Genomic DNA, 18,820 nt, shown 5'->3' with positions numbered 1-18,820 from the left:
CTACTTTCGGAGGTAAAACAGTCATATGTACGTAGTCTTCGCCTGTCTTCCAATTTGACTGATTCCCAACTAGATACACGGCCTCCGCATATGCAGCCAACAAACATTCATTAGTGTAATAATTAGCACATAAACTATAAACATTTATATTACGATCCCGTGCTGCAGCAATGGCATGTGAGCATGGTAGTTGCTCAGCTTGAAACTCCTTGCAAGTGCATTCTTTAGTCTGAAGATTTACGACCTCCTCCTTATCTAAATCTTTGACATGAAATTGGTAACAGTCAATTGGGTTGACCTTCATTGTCAAAGCTCCTTCTTGTTTCTTTTGAATAACTAACTCTGCCCATTTGGTCAATGTAGACGTCACTTTAATGTCTTCTTCTCGACGCTCCCAAAACCAACGTTGTAGCAAAGCTCGAGCATGTTCAAGGAATGAAGCAATAGATAAATCTCTAGGTTCTTTCAGTATAGAATTCATGGACTCTGCTATATTTGTTGTCATCATGTTATATCGTCTTCCTGGGCAGTGAACACGAGACCACCGTGCTATTCCAACATCATTTAAATATTTTCCTGAACCATTAGGAAATGCAAGAAGATGTCTCCACGCTTCTACAAACGTTGATTCACGATATGTTCTTGATGCATTATAAAACAAAGTAGCAACCGTGTCATTCTTATATTTATCATGCAAATTTTAACTCAAATGTTGGACACAAAGGTCGTGGAATGCAGAGGGAAAAACTGATGAAATACCCTTGGAGAAGCATGTTTTCCGATCTGTCACGAAGCCTAGATTAGGCACCTCCCCTATTGCACCTTTCAATTTTTCTAAGAACCACTGTATTGAGTCATCTGTTTCTCTATCAACTACTCCAAAGGCTAGAGGATAGATCTGATTGTTACCATCTAAGCAAATGACCACTATCAACTGACCCCGATATTTGTTCTTAAGAAATGTTCCGCCCATGACTATGACCGGTCTAATGCAATTTAAGAATCCTCTAACACATGGACCAACAACCATAAAAAGATATTTAAATAAACAATCATCTTCGAGTTCCATGTGAAATATTGTACCTGGATTTGTAAATTTGAGTGCTTCACCATATCTACGCAAAAGATTATATGACTCTTCAGGAGACCCTCGCACTCGTTCATATGCATTTTCTCTGGCACGCCATGCTTTCTCATAACTCATATTTATGCCATAGTTTTGTCTCATATCTTCTATGATATCACGTGGTTTGTATATGCGATCGGCTTCCTTGAATTTGCACTTTATTAATTCTCCAACAACCCAAGATTTTGCTTGCCTATGGTCACGATTCAAAAACTCAAGGGAACATGAATGAACTTTCACATACTTTTTAATCTTGAATATATTTGAATCCTTCAGTCTAACCGCTTGCAATCTCCAACCACACTTGTTGTCGATGCATCTAACGAAAAAAACCTCTTTTGTAGACTTTTTTACAACAAACTGAAAAAAAATTTCATTGCCAACACACATAATCTCATTGACAAATCTCTCTTGCAAAAAAAGATTTGTCCTACATCCAACTCTTCACTTGTACAGCTTTCTTCGGACCAGCCACTTCCTTTTGTCTTCAACTTCCGACTAGAGGAGCTGTAGTCAACTTTACATTTTCCTTTGCAATCTTTTGTAGGAGCATCTCTTTGTTCTGGGATGTCAAACAATTCATTGTACATCTCAACTGACTCCCATGTAAAAGTATCATCTTTTAAATGTAATGACTCATATGATTCCCATATAGCCGAATTAGTCCCTATCATGTTATCACACAAGCCAACCTGAACTTCACCAATATCAACTTCATTCTCATCTAATGTATCCATTCTAATTAGAGGATGAGGGTTTAAATTTTGAACTTGGTTGCTCCCAGATACTGAATTGTAACCTTTGTTTAACACTTTCATGCTTCGGTTGCTTGTAGGCTCAAATGATAGGTATAGGGGGACCTCCAATGGATTTTCACTAAGAATATAAAACTTTAAATCATGGTCATTGCTTAACTCAAATGGAGGAGCTTCCTTTTCCCCTTTTATCTCATATATACATTTTATCTTTATGTCGAACTTTATAGGGTCAACTTCTGCAAGGTCATATAATTCATACTATAAATCTTTATGCGTTATTTCTTTACTGACAACAATGCCTTTTAACACTACTCCTTCATATTTTCTTTGTCCCTCATCCCATGCACCACCGTGACGCACTAAAATCCAAACATGTGTCATCCTTAAACTACCTTAAGTAGTTTTTTATCTTCAAAAATTGATTTGAACTTAAGAACTTACAAGATGCCTGCAAGATGTAAAGAAATAACAAAAATAACTGCAAGATGTGTGTGGGCCTAAGAGAGTTGGCTAAACATGCAAAGAATAGCTCTAAATGGATTAGGAGATGTACCAATTTGATTTTGAAATAAATAGTGAAAGTTTGGAACGTGCGAGATACGTGCGAGATGTGTGCGAGATACGTGCGAGATAAAGCATGAGGGCCTAAAAGAGTTACTAAACATGCAAAGAATAGCTCTAAATGGATTAGAAGGTGTACCAAGTTGATTTTGAAATAAATAGTGAAAGTTTGGAATGTGTGAGATATGTGCGAGATATGTGCAAGATACGTGCGAGATACGTACGAGATAAAGCATAAGGGCCTAAGAGAGTTACTAAACATGCAAAGAATAGCTCTAAATGAATTAGGAGGTGTACGAATTTCATTTTGAAATAAATAGTGAAAGTTTGGAACGTGCGAGATACGTGCGAGATGTGTGCGAGATACGTGCGAGATAAAGCATGAGGGCCTAAGAGAGTTACTAAACATGCAAATAATAGCTCTAAATGGATTAGGAGGTGTACCAATTTGATTTTGAAATAAATAGTGAAAGTTTGGAACGTATACGAGATGCGTGCGAGATACATGCGAGATAAAAAAAAACGTGCGAGATAAAAAAACTTCATTCCTTCTATTCCTATTGCTTACTCCTTCTCTATTTGATCCAACTAAATCCTCATCCTCTAGTTCAATTCATTTTTCACTACCCATTGAACTTTCTAAGAACCTAAAACCAAACTTTGACTAAATTAATTTACAGCAAATAAGTCCAATTCCAAAAACCAGACAATTACGGATGAAAATAGCAACAAATACCCCAACCAAACATTTACTTACAACAAATAAATTGAAAATGGGTTAGACATGAAACTCACCCAAATAAGAGAAAATGCTCGAAGTTGATTCAATGGTTCGAAGAGGAGCGACGAAATGCACTGGACAACGACCGACGAAGGGCAAGCGACGATGGGTGGAGTAGGTTCAGGTGTTCTACGTGAAAGAAAAGAGAAGGGAAAGGGAACTATACGCGAAAGAGAAGGAATCGATCGTGGAGAGAAGGGAAAGCAAACGTGGAAGAGGGAAAGGAAAAGAAGGGTATTTTTGTCCATTCACACCCAACTTGTCCTAAAAGTCTTTCTTTTGAAAACTTGTGCCAAAAGTCATTTAAACCTTTTTTTTAACCTATTTTTTGGCAATTTCCCAAGAAAATCTTAGAAGGCAATTTTTATTTTAATTTTATGGGTCAATTTCCTTTTACCTTTGATGTGCGGATTTTCTTAATTTTTCTAAATGAATAATTTTTGTTTTTGTTTGGGATTTGGTCTAAAAGGAATTGTGCCATTTAATCAATGATTTTTAGTATCAAAGTTTCTCTTTTCTTTGTTCATCTTTATGTCCATTATATTTTGACTCACATAATTTATAATCTACAACCAGATAAGAACATGTTTTCGATACAATGAATTATATACTTTTTTAATATAAAACAAAAATTAAAGTCTTTTACGTGTGTTAATAATGTTTTTAAAAACTCTTAGCCTTTTCCTCCTAAATCTCTATATTTACGTTGATAATTTGATGATATGAAAATCTCTACAACACACAACATGTGGTCTCTTTCTAACATATATAGTAAAATATTTTTCTTACTATATTTTCCAATTATGAACTACGAGTGTATGATCAACGGTAGTGGGCAGACAAATGGATTCTCTAGGAAACATTTGACAGGTCAGGATAGGTATTTTTGAATTTAATGATTCAAAGTTTTTTGTTCAAAACAATTAATGCAGTGGTTTTTATCCATATGTGTTATTCTTATTTGTCAAAGTATGAAGAAAATATTGTCGCTCATGAATCTGCTGGCAACTCACACTGGCCTTGTCATTGATCAGAAACCCATCATGGTTGTCTTTGACTGTATGTGTGTAGGAATATTCAAACCCCATAGTTTATCTTTTTGTTTGTTCGCGTGATGTGCGGGAGTATACGAGTAATAAGTGGGCACACAGAGAGTGAGCCTTCAAAATGGACGAGACTTGATATTTTCAAGAGTACATATAGTCATTTGTGGAATCTAAACAGATGGGAATAAATATAAGATTACAGACGATGTTGGATATAACAAGAAAAGAGTAGAGAAGTAATGAAAGGGGCATTGCTGGATGGTAAAGGGTCCGCTGAAATGGTGATGGAAGGGTAGAATATTAAGAAGTGGTGACGGGAGGGGCCATTTGAGAGATGAGAGGTAAGAACTTTGCCCAAAAAAAAAAAAAAAAAATTATATAAAAGTTTTACAAAGCAATTATATGTAAGATGAGATGGGCATTGTGTATTGTGTAGTGTGTTGTAGTGTGTCTCTTAGGTATGAGAATCCCACCAACATCATCATCATCACTATATGTCCAATCTAAATCACTATTTTTCAACAAACTCTTTCATTTTATTTTGGCTTCCATTGATAACAACAACTTTTTGCATTGTCTGCCCAAAAGATTCTTCCACTACTTCTTCATTACAATATACCTTTTCTTTTCTTCTTTTTACCCATAAATCTTTACCCTTTGTTTCAAACATCTTCTCTCTCTCTCTCTCTCTCTCTCTCTCTCTCTCTCTCTCTCTCTCTCTCTCTCTCTCTCTCTCTCTCTCTCTCTCTCTCTCTCTCTCTCTCTCAATTCTTCTTGACAAATATATTTTATATAAAAATGTTAACAACTTTTTTAAATTTGTTAAACTAATTAATTTATATTTTACCTAACTATTTTTAGAAATTAATTGAGATAAAGAATTGAGATTGTTGTGTGCATATGTAATTTATCTTTAATTAAATTCAAATAATAATGTTATTTGTGAAAGAATATTCAAATTAAAAATGTCATTACAAAACATGTTTATGCAACTTTTGTTCTCAACAACATAAACATAAAACATAAAGTTGATTTTGGAAAAACTACTTTCTAAGTTTCAAATAATCCTTTGTGTTTTCTTTTGTTCTTATCAAAGTTGCCCTTTTTTTTAAGTTCTTCTCTTCTACTTTTTAGGAATTTAATTAATTATAAGGAGTACTTTTTATTTCTAGGGTAGTAATGGTTTAATATTGAGGTGGGATTAAATATAATTATACAAGTTCGTTTTTAATTAAGAATTACTTAACGAATTACTTAACGACTGTACATTAGAAAGAAAAAATTAATTTAATTTTTGGGAACTCGTGTCACGAGATTTCAGTTTAGTCATATTCAACATATAAAAAATGTGGTTATATATATAAGGTGGTCCATTGAACTGCATATGGGTCTTAATCTTTGTGTTACAAGATAAACACCTTGTTTCAATGTGAAAAGAGAGGACAAATTTCGTAGCGATCAAAATCTTTAACCTTAATATGAATTCTAAGAATATGAAATAGAACTATATTTTTCTAATTGAATTTCTTATTTAATTTTTATCCTTGAAAAAAGTTAGATTTTAAAAAAAAAACTTAAATTGTAGAGATTATTTTTATAAACAAATAACATCATGTTTAAGAAGAGACAAAGTCCCACGCTCAAAATAGTTGATGTAGTCATGTAAATGGTCAATCAAATAAAATTTGTATTACACTTATCTATACATCCTCTACTACTAAGTACTAAGATTTATAAGTGGCAAAACCAGATTGATCCACATAAAAAATCACGAAGATTAAGAGTGCATTTGGATTGTCATTGAAAAAACTGTTTCTTAAGAATACGTTTTTTTTTTAAATATTCTTTATAAAATGAGTTTAAAATCTAAACATTTTTTTGGTTCAACCTCTTTATAAATGTTTATATGTAAAATTGTGTTTGTTTTGTCACATGCTAACAATGTTTATACTTAGGCAAATTACTATAAAATGACTATTAAACATTATAAACTAATTTCACAAAGAAATAAACATTTTGAATCTTTTTTTTAAATATATTTTGAAATTAATCGCAATTATTTTTTGAAATTATTAATTTTTTTAGCTACTTGAAGTTTAAACTAAACATTAATTTCATTTTTTTGGACAGTTCAATTTTAAAAGCACAAATATCTAGAAAGGTAAATACATAACCATAAAAAATATAATTAATTTCCAACAATAAAATATAAATAAGATTAATAATTTTTTTGAGACAGTATAATATCAACTAGACAAATAAAATATGTGCAATTTGATCACATTTTTCATTTATCTTCGTTTCACGAATTGAACGATCATGTTCTCCATTGACGTATTCATGATTTATTTCACAAGTGTTAAGGTGGATTAGATTTGGTTGAGAAATGAACATTTGCAAACTCTTATATCTAAATGTTAATGAAAACATTAAAAAAAATATTCAAGTTATTTAAAAATCAAATAAACAAAAGGAATGACCGGATGAAAAATAGATAGGAAAAAAATAAGAAAAAAGAGAGGAAGCACACTCTGAAACGTACTGCTTAATCAAGTTCATGGTTATGGCCCTATAGAAAAAGGCATATTAAAAATTGAGATTTGGGAGGGGATTCCTATTAAATACTTATTATTTTAAAAATTAAAGACTTCAAAAACACACCCTAAGTTTCTCAAAGTTAATTCTTTAGTTAAAGTGATAAATGTGGGTTTTAGCGTGGTTTGAGATTCAAATGAATAAAGTGCTAAAAAGATAAAGATAAAAGTGCAAACAATCAAAACATTCTAGATTAGAGTAATATAATAGAATTGCCAAATGCAATTTTGATCATCGAATTATCGATGTATGATTTTAGCTTCTTACCTATGTCTAGTCCAATTGATTATAAAAGCTAGCCAATGATCCTAAATATCAAATTAATCAATTTAGTTAAATAGAAATCATTCTTAATCAAGTTAACTAACCGTTTTACATTTTAGAGATTAGTTTCAATTAGTGATAGAATCGAAGAAAGTTGAATTTCTTTTCCTACAAAATAAGAAAATATATAGTTTCAATTATTATGTTTTTGTTGTGTATTTGATAGTGTTAGATTTCCGATTTCTATCATTGATAGACCGAAAGAAAATTGAACTTATTCTCCTAAAAAGTAAAAAAATCACGTTAGATATTTTCATGTGAAATCAAAACTATAATTTTTTGAAATAAACAAAAAAATAATATAAATAAAATTTTCAATTTGTTTTAAAAATTGCCATATCATTTATTAATTATTCTAAAAATGCTACTCATTACAATTACAATTGAAACAAAGGTATTTTAGGAATAAAGAAAAAAGAAATAAAAAATTTACTATAGTTTACAAATTGTTTAAAAAGATGCTATATGCCAAAAATAAATAAGTAAAATAAAATTATTAAAAAGAAAGGAAAGAAAAACATATCCAAACAAGAGCTATCACTTTGGAGACAATTCTTAAGGCATTTTTGACAATAAATAAATGATTCCTCCCTTGACTTTGTTTGCATTATGGAGAGTGAGAAAGGCATCAAAATTATTATAAACTGTCCTTATACTATACTATAACACACACACACACACACACACTCCTCCAACCATCACCAATTATTCAACAATTCCATTCCTCTCCCCTATCCTCTATACACACTTTTAATTTCCACTATTCAACCTACATCTCTATCAATAACATCACTCCTTTTAATCAACTTTTCAATAATCAATATTTTGTTTTTCTTTACACTACAAATTCAATCTTTCAACTTTCTTTATATATAGTATCAAATAAGTCTTTAATTTTTCATTTCATATGTTTTTAAATTTTCAAATTTTATGTCTAATACATAGATTTTTAACCTTTTGTTGATAGTTGTATCTTTTTTACCCAAAAAAGAAAAAAAAAACAAGACATTAAAATTCAACTATAATAACGTACTCCTTACTTTAGAGACTATTTAAATACTAATTATAAACATTTTGGTGTGTTTGAAGTAAGTAGTGAGTTATTATAATTCTAAGTTATTATAGCTGAGTTATAATAGTTTTGTTTAGAGTATAGTTTATTTTAGTTTGAGTTATAATAATATGTTTTTGTGGTGTATATTATTTTAATTATAATAGTAAACACTATAACAAATGAAGGGTTTTGAAATAGTATTTATCGAAACTAATTGAGAATTTTTAAATAATATTTACTATAGGTAGAGGTTGTTATCATAATCTTGTATAATTCCAACGTTAAACGTTCCTTATTTCATAAAAAGCAAACTAAAATTTCAATTTCAACTTCAACTCTTTTTTTCCCCTTCCATTCTCTTTGGTCTCCGCATTAAAAAAAAGAAAAAAAGAAAAAAAGGACAGAAGAAGAAGAAGAAGAAGAAGAAGGCAAAATAATTATAGGATGTGATAAAATGTCCTTTTTACAATTACAATTTTGAAGAGAGAAGAAACTAAAGAGTTTCTTTTCTTTTCTTTTTTCTTTGGGAATAATTTTGAGGGTTGCTTTTTCAGTCACCATTTGCCTTAGCTTTTAGGGAACAGCTTCTAAATTTGAAACTTCTTTTCTCAATTTTTGAAATCATGAATTCTCAATTTTCAATGCAATTTTTCTTCTTCTTCTTCTTCTTCTTTTTTACTAAGAATAAGTAAAAAGTAAGTATAAATCAAACATTCATGATTGCACTATTCATTTTTAGATTCTTTCTATTTGGTACTTGAGAGTAGTTGAGTTTGAGTTTGTGTTGAGTGAGAGTGCATGTCTATCCCTCACTTCTCTTCTATTCCTTAACCAATCTCCCCTTTGGAAATTTGTGCTAATTTAGCAATCTTTCTCTTTTCCTACCTCCAAACTTCCAATAATTTCCAATCTTCAACAATCTCTATCTCATTTACCCACCATATATATTTACATTAAATATTATCAGGAAAAAAAATTAATCCTCGACATAATATTCTTTCCGAGTTTTCAGGTTAATTACAAGTTTAGTCTCTCAATATTTTTAAAGTCTACACGTATTGAATTATAAAGTTTCAAACGTGTCTAATTAATTTTGTACTGGACGGATCCTTTGAACATTTATTATCATTAATAAGCCCTTCAATTTTTTAAAATTTGGAACCATTTACTTTGTGATGTTTCAATTTTGCATTCATTAGATTAGTTAATTTTAAAATTTTTAGAAGTTCGTAAACTAAATACATAGTTTTTAAAATGAGTTTGTTTAAAAATAGAAGAAAAAATTAATAAACTATTTACACTCGAATAAAATTAAAAAAAATAAAATTCATTATTTTTTATGAAGTATAAATATTTTGTTAAATGTTTTATTTTTTATAATTTTTTTTTGAAAATAATAATATATTAAAACATCTAAATTTTGAAGTAATAATTAATTATTATCTCTTTTTATATATAAAATCTTTTTAGAGTAATTATTTTAAATGACTAAATTGTTTAAAATATTTGTAAATTTAACAAAATGTCAATGTTTATAGGTGATTGATCGAAACTCTAATAAACTATGGATAAACAATGGTATTCTACTATGTTTTTGGATATTAAAATTGTTGAACTTTTTTTTTATTTGAAATAGGAAAACCAATTACTTTCTATGATATGTTTGGATCAAATCCATATATTATCACTTTTTAACATAACAAAATTTGACTTTGTTTTTTTGTTGGTGGTTTGCATGTTCAGCCATTGGTTCATAGTCAAAGCAATTCTTGTTCATGTTAACTAAAAGCATAACGATTCCAATAATAACATTATCAAACCAAACATATATCAAAAGAATATTGTCCTTTTTCTTTGTGTATAATGATTGATTTCCATTGATTCAAACGTGAATCAAAATTCTTTTTTCTAATGAAAGAGAAAGTCATATAGTCTAAAGTATTTCATGTTTGAGATCTTTTTTTTTATTACTATACATTTTTTTTTCCTTTTTTTTCTTTGTGTCAATTTTGATGAGATATTTTTCCAACATTAATAGATAAAAAAGCGTGCATAATAGGTCTTTCTTCTCTTTTATTTCCTTTATAATATAAAAACTAACTTATTTTTTGTTATAAAAATGTCAAAAGCGCAAAAAACTCCACCCCTAAAATACTAACACAATCAACATAGAATAAATTTTTTGTGTATCAAATGTTGTAGAAACAAACAATAATTTATTTAGACATGATATAAAAAGAAAAATTAACGTTCCTATTTTGAGAAAATTTTCTTGAAAAAAGCACCAAAAAGAAAAGTGAGAACAAAGAATTAGTGAATTGGATAGTGTTGTGTTTAGAGGAAGTGTGTAGTAGATAAAGTTGTTTCTAGGGATTATAGCCACTTGAATTAAATACTCAACTTAATCATTTAAAAAGTGTATATATATTAATATATAATATTATTCAAACATGAATACAACTTTAAATCAACCTCTCTCTCCCTTCAAATAGAAAGTTCCAAAAACAAAACAATCAGATCAATAAAACAATTTAAATGAAACAACTTTATAAGATTCTTCCACCCAATGTCAAATAATGTGTAGCATATTCACTACATTCCATATTTTCTGGGTAAAGCACAAAATTAAAAGATTGCAATTATATTCTCGAACTTTCGATTGTTAAAATTAAACCTAAAAATAAGCATCGATGTTATTATTATTGATGACTATGATTGGAAAACAATAATACATAGATATATATATATATATTATATTATATTTTACATAAAGAAATAAAAGAAGAGAGTAGCAGATAGGAATTTCTCTTACAAAAATAAGTTTGGTTCAGCTGCTACCAATCCAACAATAATTAAATTATAATGTCAAAAATGCCTTAAAAAACTAAAAGGAGCCCAACAAATCCAAAAAGTAAGACAAACATTGTTGTCCCCATTCCCTTCAAACCTTCATACCTTCCTTTCTCTATTTGGCTGTGCAACAAAATAAACCAAAAAATGCAACCTCTACCAACTTGCGGGTAGAGCGTTTTGGACGCCCGAAATGTAATGTAATGAAAAACTATTTCTTTTAAGCGTCCAAATTATAATACAAAACTTATTATTGTGTTGGGTTCGGTTATGCGGGCTGCCATGCTGAGGCGGTAAGAAGAGATAAATCCTTCCATCCAAGTTTGAGGCACCCATTTTCTTCAACAAGAGTATAGCCTTTCCATGGGAACATTCCTAGAAGTAAACTGGCTTGAGCAGCCGGGTTTCCACGAAGAGAAAGGGGTTTAAAGCCGACCCGCTTGAGTTCATCTCCCCATCTTTCCACCTTCACTTCACCAGTTCTTTTGGGTCCACCAACGGCGATAATGTTCCTAATCTCACACCCAAACAATTGCTGTTCCACCACATGTCTCTCAACACTATCCATCCCTAAACTATCACCAAGCGCGTCAAATAACGCGCTATAATAATGTAAAGCTTCTACAAATCTTCCTAAAAAACTACCTCCATGGCTCAGATCTTGTTCAACAATAGTGATTAGTTTTGGTTTTAGATTTGAAAGTAATCGAAGCGTACCTATATCGCTTCCCGTTACGTCGTATAAGCAATGATGCATCCAATGAACTACTACTGCTTCCCCGGATCTCAATTCCAGTTGACCCGGGTTTGTTATGTTCCCGATTTTGCCTTCCACAGGATGGAATTCGAAGGGTAGACCTAGAGATGTTGCGAAATCGGCGAGTCTTCGTCCTGTTGATTGGAGCAAATCGGAAGAGGATCCGAAGCCGGAGATTCGAAGGGATTGGATTTTCTTTGGCCGAGAAGCGAGGATGTGGAATAATCCAGGCCATTGGAGACCTTGCATTACGTCGAGATCGATAACGTGGACTCGATCTTCACCGTCTAAGGCTTGGAAGATGGCTTGATTAGCGGTGAAGTGAGAAAACTTAATCAACGGACTGATGGAATTGTAAGATTGAAGAGCGTTGAAAATCCTCTGCGATTGAGTTTGATTCAGTGTTCTAATGGTTAAGGGCGAGTAAGTTCCTAAGCAGGAACTTATGACTCTAGCTTGAAGCGCGTGGGCAAAGTAGGCGCCGACGCGCTCCGGAGAGGTTCCAAACGGCGAGGAGAGCTCGGAGATTTCCGGTAAGAGATCGTTGGCCTCTTGGAGGTTATCGATGGCAACGCACTCGGCGCATTGAAGGAGAAGGCCGAGCAAACGCAAACCGGTGGAGTCAGTGGGGTCGAGGGGAGGAGGAGGGTCGTGGTCGTGGTCGTGGTCGTGACGGGAATTGAGGCGCTTGGAGGGAGGGTGGTCCGGGGAGGAGTCGGCGGCGGTGGAGGGGTTGGAGTCGGGATCGTGATCGTGGTCGTGATCGGAGCGTTTGGACTTCATGGAGGAAGGAGAATTGGAAGTGGAATTGATGGGGGAATGAGGGATTAAGCTACGAAGCATGGTGGATGGACGGATGATTTTGGGGGAAAAAGAGAATCAAAAGGAGAGAAGCTTTTGGGGGAAAAGAGACAAACAAGAATTGAGGGAGAAATGGAAAAAGTTCATTGCAGACTTTCCTCACAAACAAAAACAAAAAAAATGTGTCAGATAAGTGAAAGAATGAAGGGAGGAAGGAAGAAGAAGAAGATGAATAAGCCTATCTTAAATCATTTCTCAATTACTCTTTTTCTTTTCTTTTTCCTTTTCTTTTTTCTTTCAACCAAATATTTTCAATAATTTTAACATTTACAATAATTATCCTTTAATTTCCATTTAAAATTTTAAAATTAATTAACTATAATTCTTTTAAACTCAAAAATCAATAATCTTACTCTTCCAACTATTAAATTAAAATAAAACTTAAATTTTTAAATTAAAATTATCATATTTTGAAACTGAGATATTAAAAGAAATTCAAACTCAACATTTAACGTGATGAGAATTTAATATTTTGTAACTTAATAACCAAATATATAAATATTACACTAAACTTAGACCAAAATTCTATTTTGTTTTTATAATTAAGTTTAAGTAATTATATTAGCTTCATGTTTATGACTTTGGTTTATAACATTCATTTATGTTTTTAAATACAAATGAATAGTCCAAAATAGCCATTGTTTTAAATAAATTGATGAAAATGAAGAATCATAACATAAAAAACAAAATGAAAAAAAAAAGGTTAGAAAAATATTAGGGATCAAAATAATTATTTTAATACCAAAGTATAGATGTAATATTTGAATTTATTTATATTTTTGGGAAGAAAAAGCAAAGTAGTATTTAAATCATATTATTAAGAAAAGCCGTTAGGTACTCCGTCTACTGCTGTCTTTAAGTGCGTTTTTTTATGTTAAGGTTTACATTTTCTTATTATGTCTTCTCTTATCATTTTATATTCTTAACAAAGAATTATGCTTTTTCAACTAATTACTTCCTTCTTTTAAATAAATATGTTAGTTTTGGTGATGTCGTACCCTTCAAGCCAAAATTGTTTTCACCTGAGGATTTTTTTATCCTAAATCCTCTTATCACATTCAAAATCATTCGTCTTATTGTACGAATGAGTTTGAAAATTTAATGATATCTGTTAAAACTTATATTGCATAGTAGAGATAATTGTCTAGACTGAATGTCTGAACGCACTGTATGACAACTCCATTTGTAGATTGAATTGTTTAGACAGAATGCCTAGACTTACCGCTTGATGTCTCGCCTTGAGTATAAGGAGTATCGCGTTGAGAAAATGCATCGCTTAGACAATCTGCGTGCTAACTCGCCTTGTATTTATTGCCTGATAGTTTGTAATAAGTTGTGTACCATATAACTAAGATGTTGTGTATTAATCGTAACGTCTAAGGATCAACTCGCCTAGTCAAAACGCTTACTGCAAAATAGAAACTAGTTAATAAAGAAAGGCTAAGTTCGCGGACCTCAATTTCTATAAAACGTTTCTCGGCTCTGCTCCTTTGTGCAAACACAATTTTATTGTCTTGTCATCCCTAGGATAAAGCAGCCTCGTTCTTCAATCTAAATTGCACATAAACTGATTGGAATATCAACACTCAAATAGACACTTTTTTTTTGCTCGAAAAACTCACAGAAAGATTGTATAAAAGTGTTTTTCTTATTTTTGCTCTTTTTTTTTTCCAAAACGAAAGATGGAAAAGTATTTATATAGTGGAGGAGACTAAAAAAATCGTTGGTAGTTGAATATGGAAGTTTAACTATGGAAACGTTTGTAATTAACGGAGGATAATGTTAGAAATTAAATATAAAATAGAATTAAAATGTTCAATTCTTTTATGACATGAAACAGTTAGAAATCTTGTATTAAAGAGAACGATTATTATTATTACATCTCATCTAGCCTAAGATAGCTAAACGTGCATGAAGATCGTAGCAAATTGCCTAGCCATCTCCCCTAGAAAGGCAATGGCAGCTTGCATGCGGAGATTAGTGCTAATCTCCTAGCCATCACGCCTCGAATGGCAGCACACAACTTATATTTTCAAATTCACAATTGAAAAAGTATTTTGTAATAATAACATTTGAGAATTTTTCCATCAACAACATTTCTTATATTAATATGTTGATAAACTGATTGAAAATTCACTAATTTTATAAAATACAGTGTTAATATCATAAAGTAGTAAAAACTAACATCAAAATTTGATGAATTTTATTCAGATATTCTTTTAAAAATAGAAAAAATTAACCAATTGTTTACACTTAACCACTAAAAAAAGACAAAATCAAATACACTTAATTTTTTCCTGTGAAGGGTAAATATATCGTCAAATTTAGTCTTTGAAAATATTAAATTGTTACCGATTTGATATTCTTTATTAATTTAAATAGTTAGTTATAAGAGAAATATATTTAAGTAAATAAATGTTTAATAATAATTTCGAAAAAATGAAAATGAGATGTATATCGAAAGATAATACCGCAGTCGCTATCCCTATCCTTGAAGTATGAACCAAATACACTGACGTAAATATTCAATTTTATCCTTCACCAAATTCCCTTTAAATATACATATATACAAATATTAAATTTATTTTTCCAAACTTAATTTTGTATAAAAGTAAACAAATTGGATGAATCATAAATAACAATTTTAGACAGAGTCTAAATAAACTTTTACCATTAATAAAAAGAATGCTTATTTAGACTATTTTCTTTTTCTTTTAGAAAAAAATCAAGAATAAACTAATGCAATGGATAACTTTGAAGATCTAAAAATAAATTTAGATATACAAAACTATTAGAGAGAAATGAAACAAAGTTGAAGTTATTGTTTGCTCTTGCCGTCCAAACTAGAATAGTGTTTTGTCTTTAAGATGTTCAACAAAGTACTTCACCCTTTACATATTTTAATAAGAACCAAGTCGTTTTGCATTCGAGTACGGCATTTAACTCCTATCCCGATTCATTCGCTAATTCTTTTAAATAAGTTGAAATTTGAGTATTAAGTAATTCGAAACAATTACATAGCAAATCATTTTCTTTTGACAATAATCAATTTCATATCATGTTAGGTACTTCATATATCTCTCTTTATTATCAATATCCACGCTTGTTTTTTTCCTTCGTTAGTACTTATCCATACTTATTGTTATATGGGATGAGTATGTCCAAATCATTAATATATAAACATACAAGTAATGACCAAAACTCCAACCAATTTAATAAAACAAATTGATATTAAATCATTATGTCAATTAAGATCTTTCGCTACAACTAAAAGGCAAATACATATAAAATTAATTGAAAATATTTCGAAAATTATAGATTTTAAAAACCAGACCAAGAACAAAATAGATTGCATGGATACACATTAATAGTAAATATCACATTTCGGAAACAAAACCATGATTTGTTAGACAATAACATCAATGAACAACAAAATCCAAAATTCCTTGAAAAATAAAAAGTGGCCTCTTGGCATCCATAAAACCCAAAGACGTTAAAAATCAGTTCCAATCTACCCTTTTACGCATAATTTAATGGAAACTGTAAGATTTTATGAACATTTTTAGAATTTCAGGTTAACATCAGTCATTCATAAAATCATACACCACAACAATATAATCAACTAAAAAAACGAAATGGACCACACGCAACAAAATATAATGTTTATTTCATCTAACTTTGAAGATTTTGACACCCAGACAGAGCACTGGACCAACCGGTCCTAAACCAACTTGAACTGAACCAAACAGATTCGACCAAAACAACTATAAACTTTTGCCTTGTAAGTATAAATAAACCTTAACTAAATTGCCCTAAGGGTTTAATTAAGCTATCACATCCCCCTCTAGGCCATCTACCGGACCTAAACATGCATTCAATGAGAATATACCAAGACAACGTAGAAAATTCACAATACATTGATTAACCAATCCAATGGAAACTATTGAAATAGCATGGATAGAAAATTCGCAATACATTGATTAACCAATGCAATGGAAACTATTGAAAGAGCAGATGTATACTAGCAACTAATCAGTCTAATATCTGATTAACAAAGACAATGTACGAGAAGATGAGCGCAAGCAAAGCATAGATAATAGAGTGAAACTTACGCAGAGCAGAATCTACCATTTGGAGTGAAGTAACATAATATCCTAAAACAGAAGTTGAAAGCAAATACTTGGCATCATGCAAATTGAAGTCCATTTTGAAAGTGAAAAGTAAGGGAAAAGAATCGACCATTTGATAATATAGTATAAGGATCACAAGAGACCGTTCTCAAGGTGTTCAATTTCAACATGCATTTGATTTGAAAACAGTAGAAAAACATTTTCAACTTTCTACAATATGTGGTATTCAGAGAGAACGTGATAACAAATTGGATAACAAGAGATCAAGGGAAGGGATCCATCAAATAAAAGCATGATATTTGTTCATCAACATGTTCAAGATAATAATTGATAAACTCTAACATACTTCGAATTGACTGAAAATACAAAGGAAGAAAATAGAGTTTAGTTATCACCGCCCTCACAAGACATGTGATAGCTTTCATATCAAACATGGCAAAATTAGATTTCAACTCCCAAGTTCCCAATAACCCAAAGGTCCCTCAACAAATCAATCTTGAAAGTGTAACTTTCATCGATCAAAGAAGAACACGTTCAATAGTCCCAATATATAATAAGCTCAACTATAACCAAACAGCTATGCCAGAAAGTACGCATTAGTAAAAGCCTATCTTATCACCAAAACATTTACATCCAAAAACAATCAAAACAATCATCAAGTTAACTTGATCCAACCGATCAGGGAGTTCGCCCAAAGCATTGGTTTAAGATATGACTTAAACCTAATCTCATCGTAGAAAACCATCTAATAAAACCCCTAATGAAAGTCCTCAAAACATCAAATTTGTTCATTTAAGTTCTTACATGAGTAAAAGTAACTCTTATCAAACTTCAACAAAAATAGCCACAAGAATATTTGCAACTTCAATCAAACATCAAAAAGTTAAAAAAACAACACACAACATAGTCTAATAGAGAATTTGAACGCACGGATATTTTCTATATGACCCCCAAACCACTTCGAGACGCTCTGAAATTTGAAAACAGAAACTATTAATGGGTAATAGGCAACAAACCAATGTTTCAACGGAGAATGAGAAATAGCCGAAGTCAGACAACACAGAAATGGACGGAAAATATTAATAATGATAATAAAAGTGAGATGACGATTCAGAATGATTGTAGAAGAAAACCTGACCGTCGACGGTGACGGCGAAGCCCAAGTCGTGAGTCTTAAAGGAGTTTTGAAGCTCCAGAATCGCCGTCACCAAAACCTTTCCTTCAGACGTTAAATTTAAATTCAACTGGTGGAAATGTAATTTGCATAATCCATAACACCAAATCAAAATACATTCGTAATGCATTACGCACGATAACTCAAAAAAAAAAAAAAAAAGTTGTTCGGTAACCTAATAGGAGAGTAATCCAGAACAAACCCATAACTGAAGGAGCCTCTTCAGAACCTTAGCTTGGTGAAAAACCACCTGTTCTTCCCGGTTTTGAACCTTTCCTCGAATCTCTTCTTAGTTTCCTTGGCGGCGGTCACCTTCTTGTCCTTTGACTGCAATGAATCGATAGTGACAACGTCTTTAAGATCGACATCGAGAGTGTACCTTGTGGGCATCAGGTGCCTGTAGTTGACGAGCTTGACGAAGGCCTTGACTCGAGATTTTTTAGCGGTTTTCTTGGCGGAGTCCTTGCGGATGACCTTGGCCGGGTACTTCTTAATTCCAGCGACTAAGCAGTGGCCATAAGCACGATCCCGGGTTCCGTCATCAAAGGCGCGAACGATGACCGCCTTCCGGCCGGCGTAACGGCCTTGGAGGACGATGACGGCTTTGTTGGGCTTGAGGAATTTCACCATTTTCGGATTTCTCCTCTGTGCTTACCCTTCTATGACGGCTCTTCTTCAACAACAAAGGCGGCGTGGATTTAGGTTATCTCTACATATAGGGTTTTAGGGCATTTTCAAGTGAAATTGGGCCCTTATTGAAATGGGCCGTACTTGAAATTAGGCCGAAGTATTAGCAAATAGGG

The 18,820-nt window shown here is 31.7% G+C and overlaps 2 protein-coding genes across 2 annotated transcripts; both read right to left on the bottom strand.

The window, feature by feature from the left end:
- Positions 1-10,960: 10,960 nt before the first annotated feature.
- LOC103493019 (scarecrow-like protein 23) lies at positions 10,961-13,979 on the bottom strand. Its single transcript, XM_008453634.3, has one exon. It carries the CDS (start codon positions 12,693-12,695, stop codon positions 11,364-11,366), a length of 1,332 nt encoding a protein of 443 aa, XP_008451856.1. The 5' UTR covers positions 12,696-13,979; the 3' UTR covers positions 10,961-11,363.
- Positions 13,980-17,909: 3,930 nt separating this feature from the next.
- LOC103493018 (60S ribosomal protein L27) lies at positions 17,910-18,647 on the bottom strand. Its single transcript, XM_051087061.1, has one exon. The coding sequence runs from the start codon at positions 18,645-18,647 to the stop codon at positions 18,240-18,242; it is 408 nt and encodes a 135-aa protein (XP_050943018.1). The 3' UTR covers positions 17,910-18,239.
- Positions 18,648-18,820: the final 173 nt, after the last annotated feature.

This window comes from Cucumis melo, chromosome 7 (assembly GCF_025177605.1).
Source record: "Cucumis melo cultivar AY chromosome 7, USDA_Cmelo_AY_1.0, whole genome shotgun sequence".
Lineage (NCBI taxonomy): Eukaryota > Viridiplantae > Streptophyta > Magnoliopsida > Cucurbitales > Cucurbitaceae > Cucumis > Cucumis melo.
The sequence above is the reverse complement of the archived record's forward strand: the minus strand, read 5'-3'. Positions and strand labels throughout refer to the sequence as shown.

What these genes read in the sequence shown, in the direction of transcription:
- LOC103493019 (XM_008453634.3), bottom strand. Translation starts at nt 12,695, where the DNA reads ATGCTTCGTAGCTTAATCCCTCATTCCCCCATCAATTCCACTTCCAAT.
- LOC103493018 (XM_051087061.1), bottom strand. Translation starts at nt 18,647, where the DNA reads ATGGTGAAATTCCTCAAGCCCAACAAAGCCGTCATCGTCCTCCAAGGC.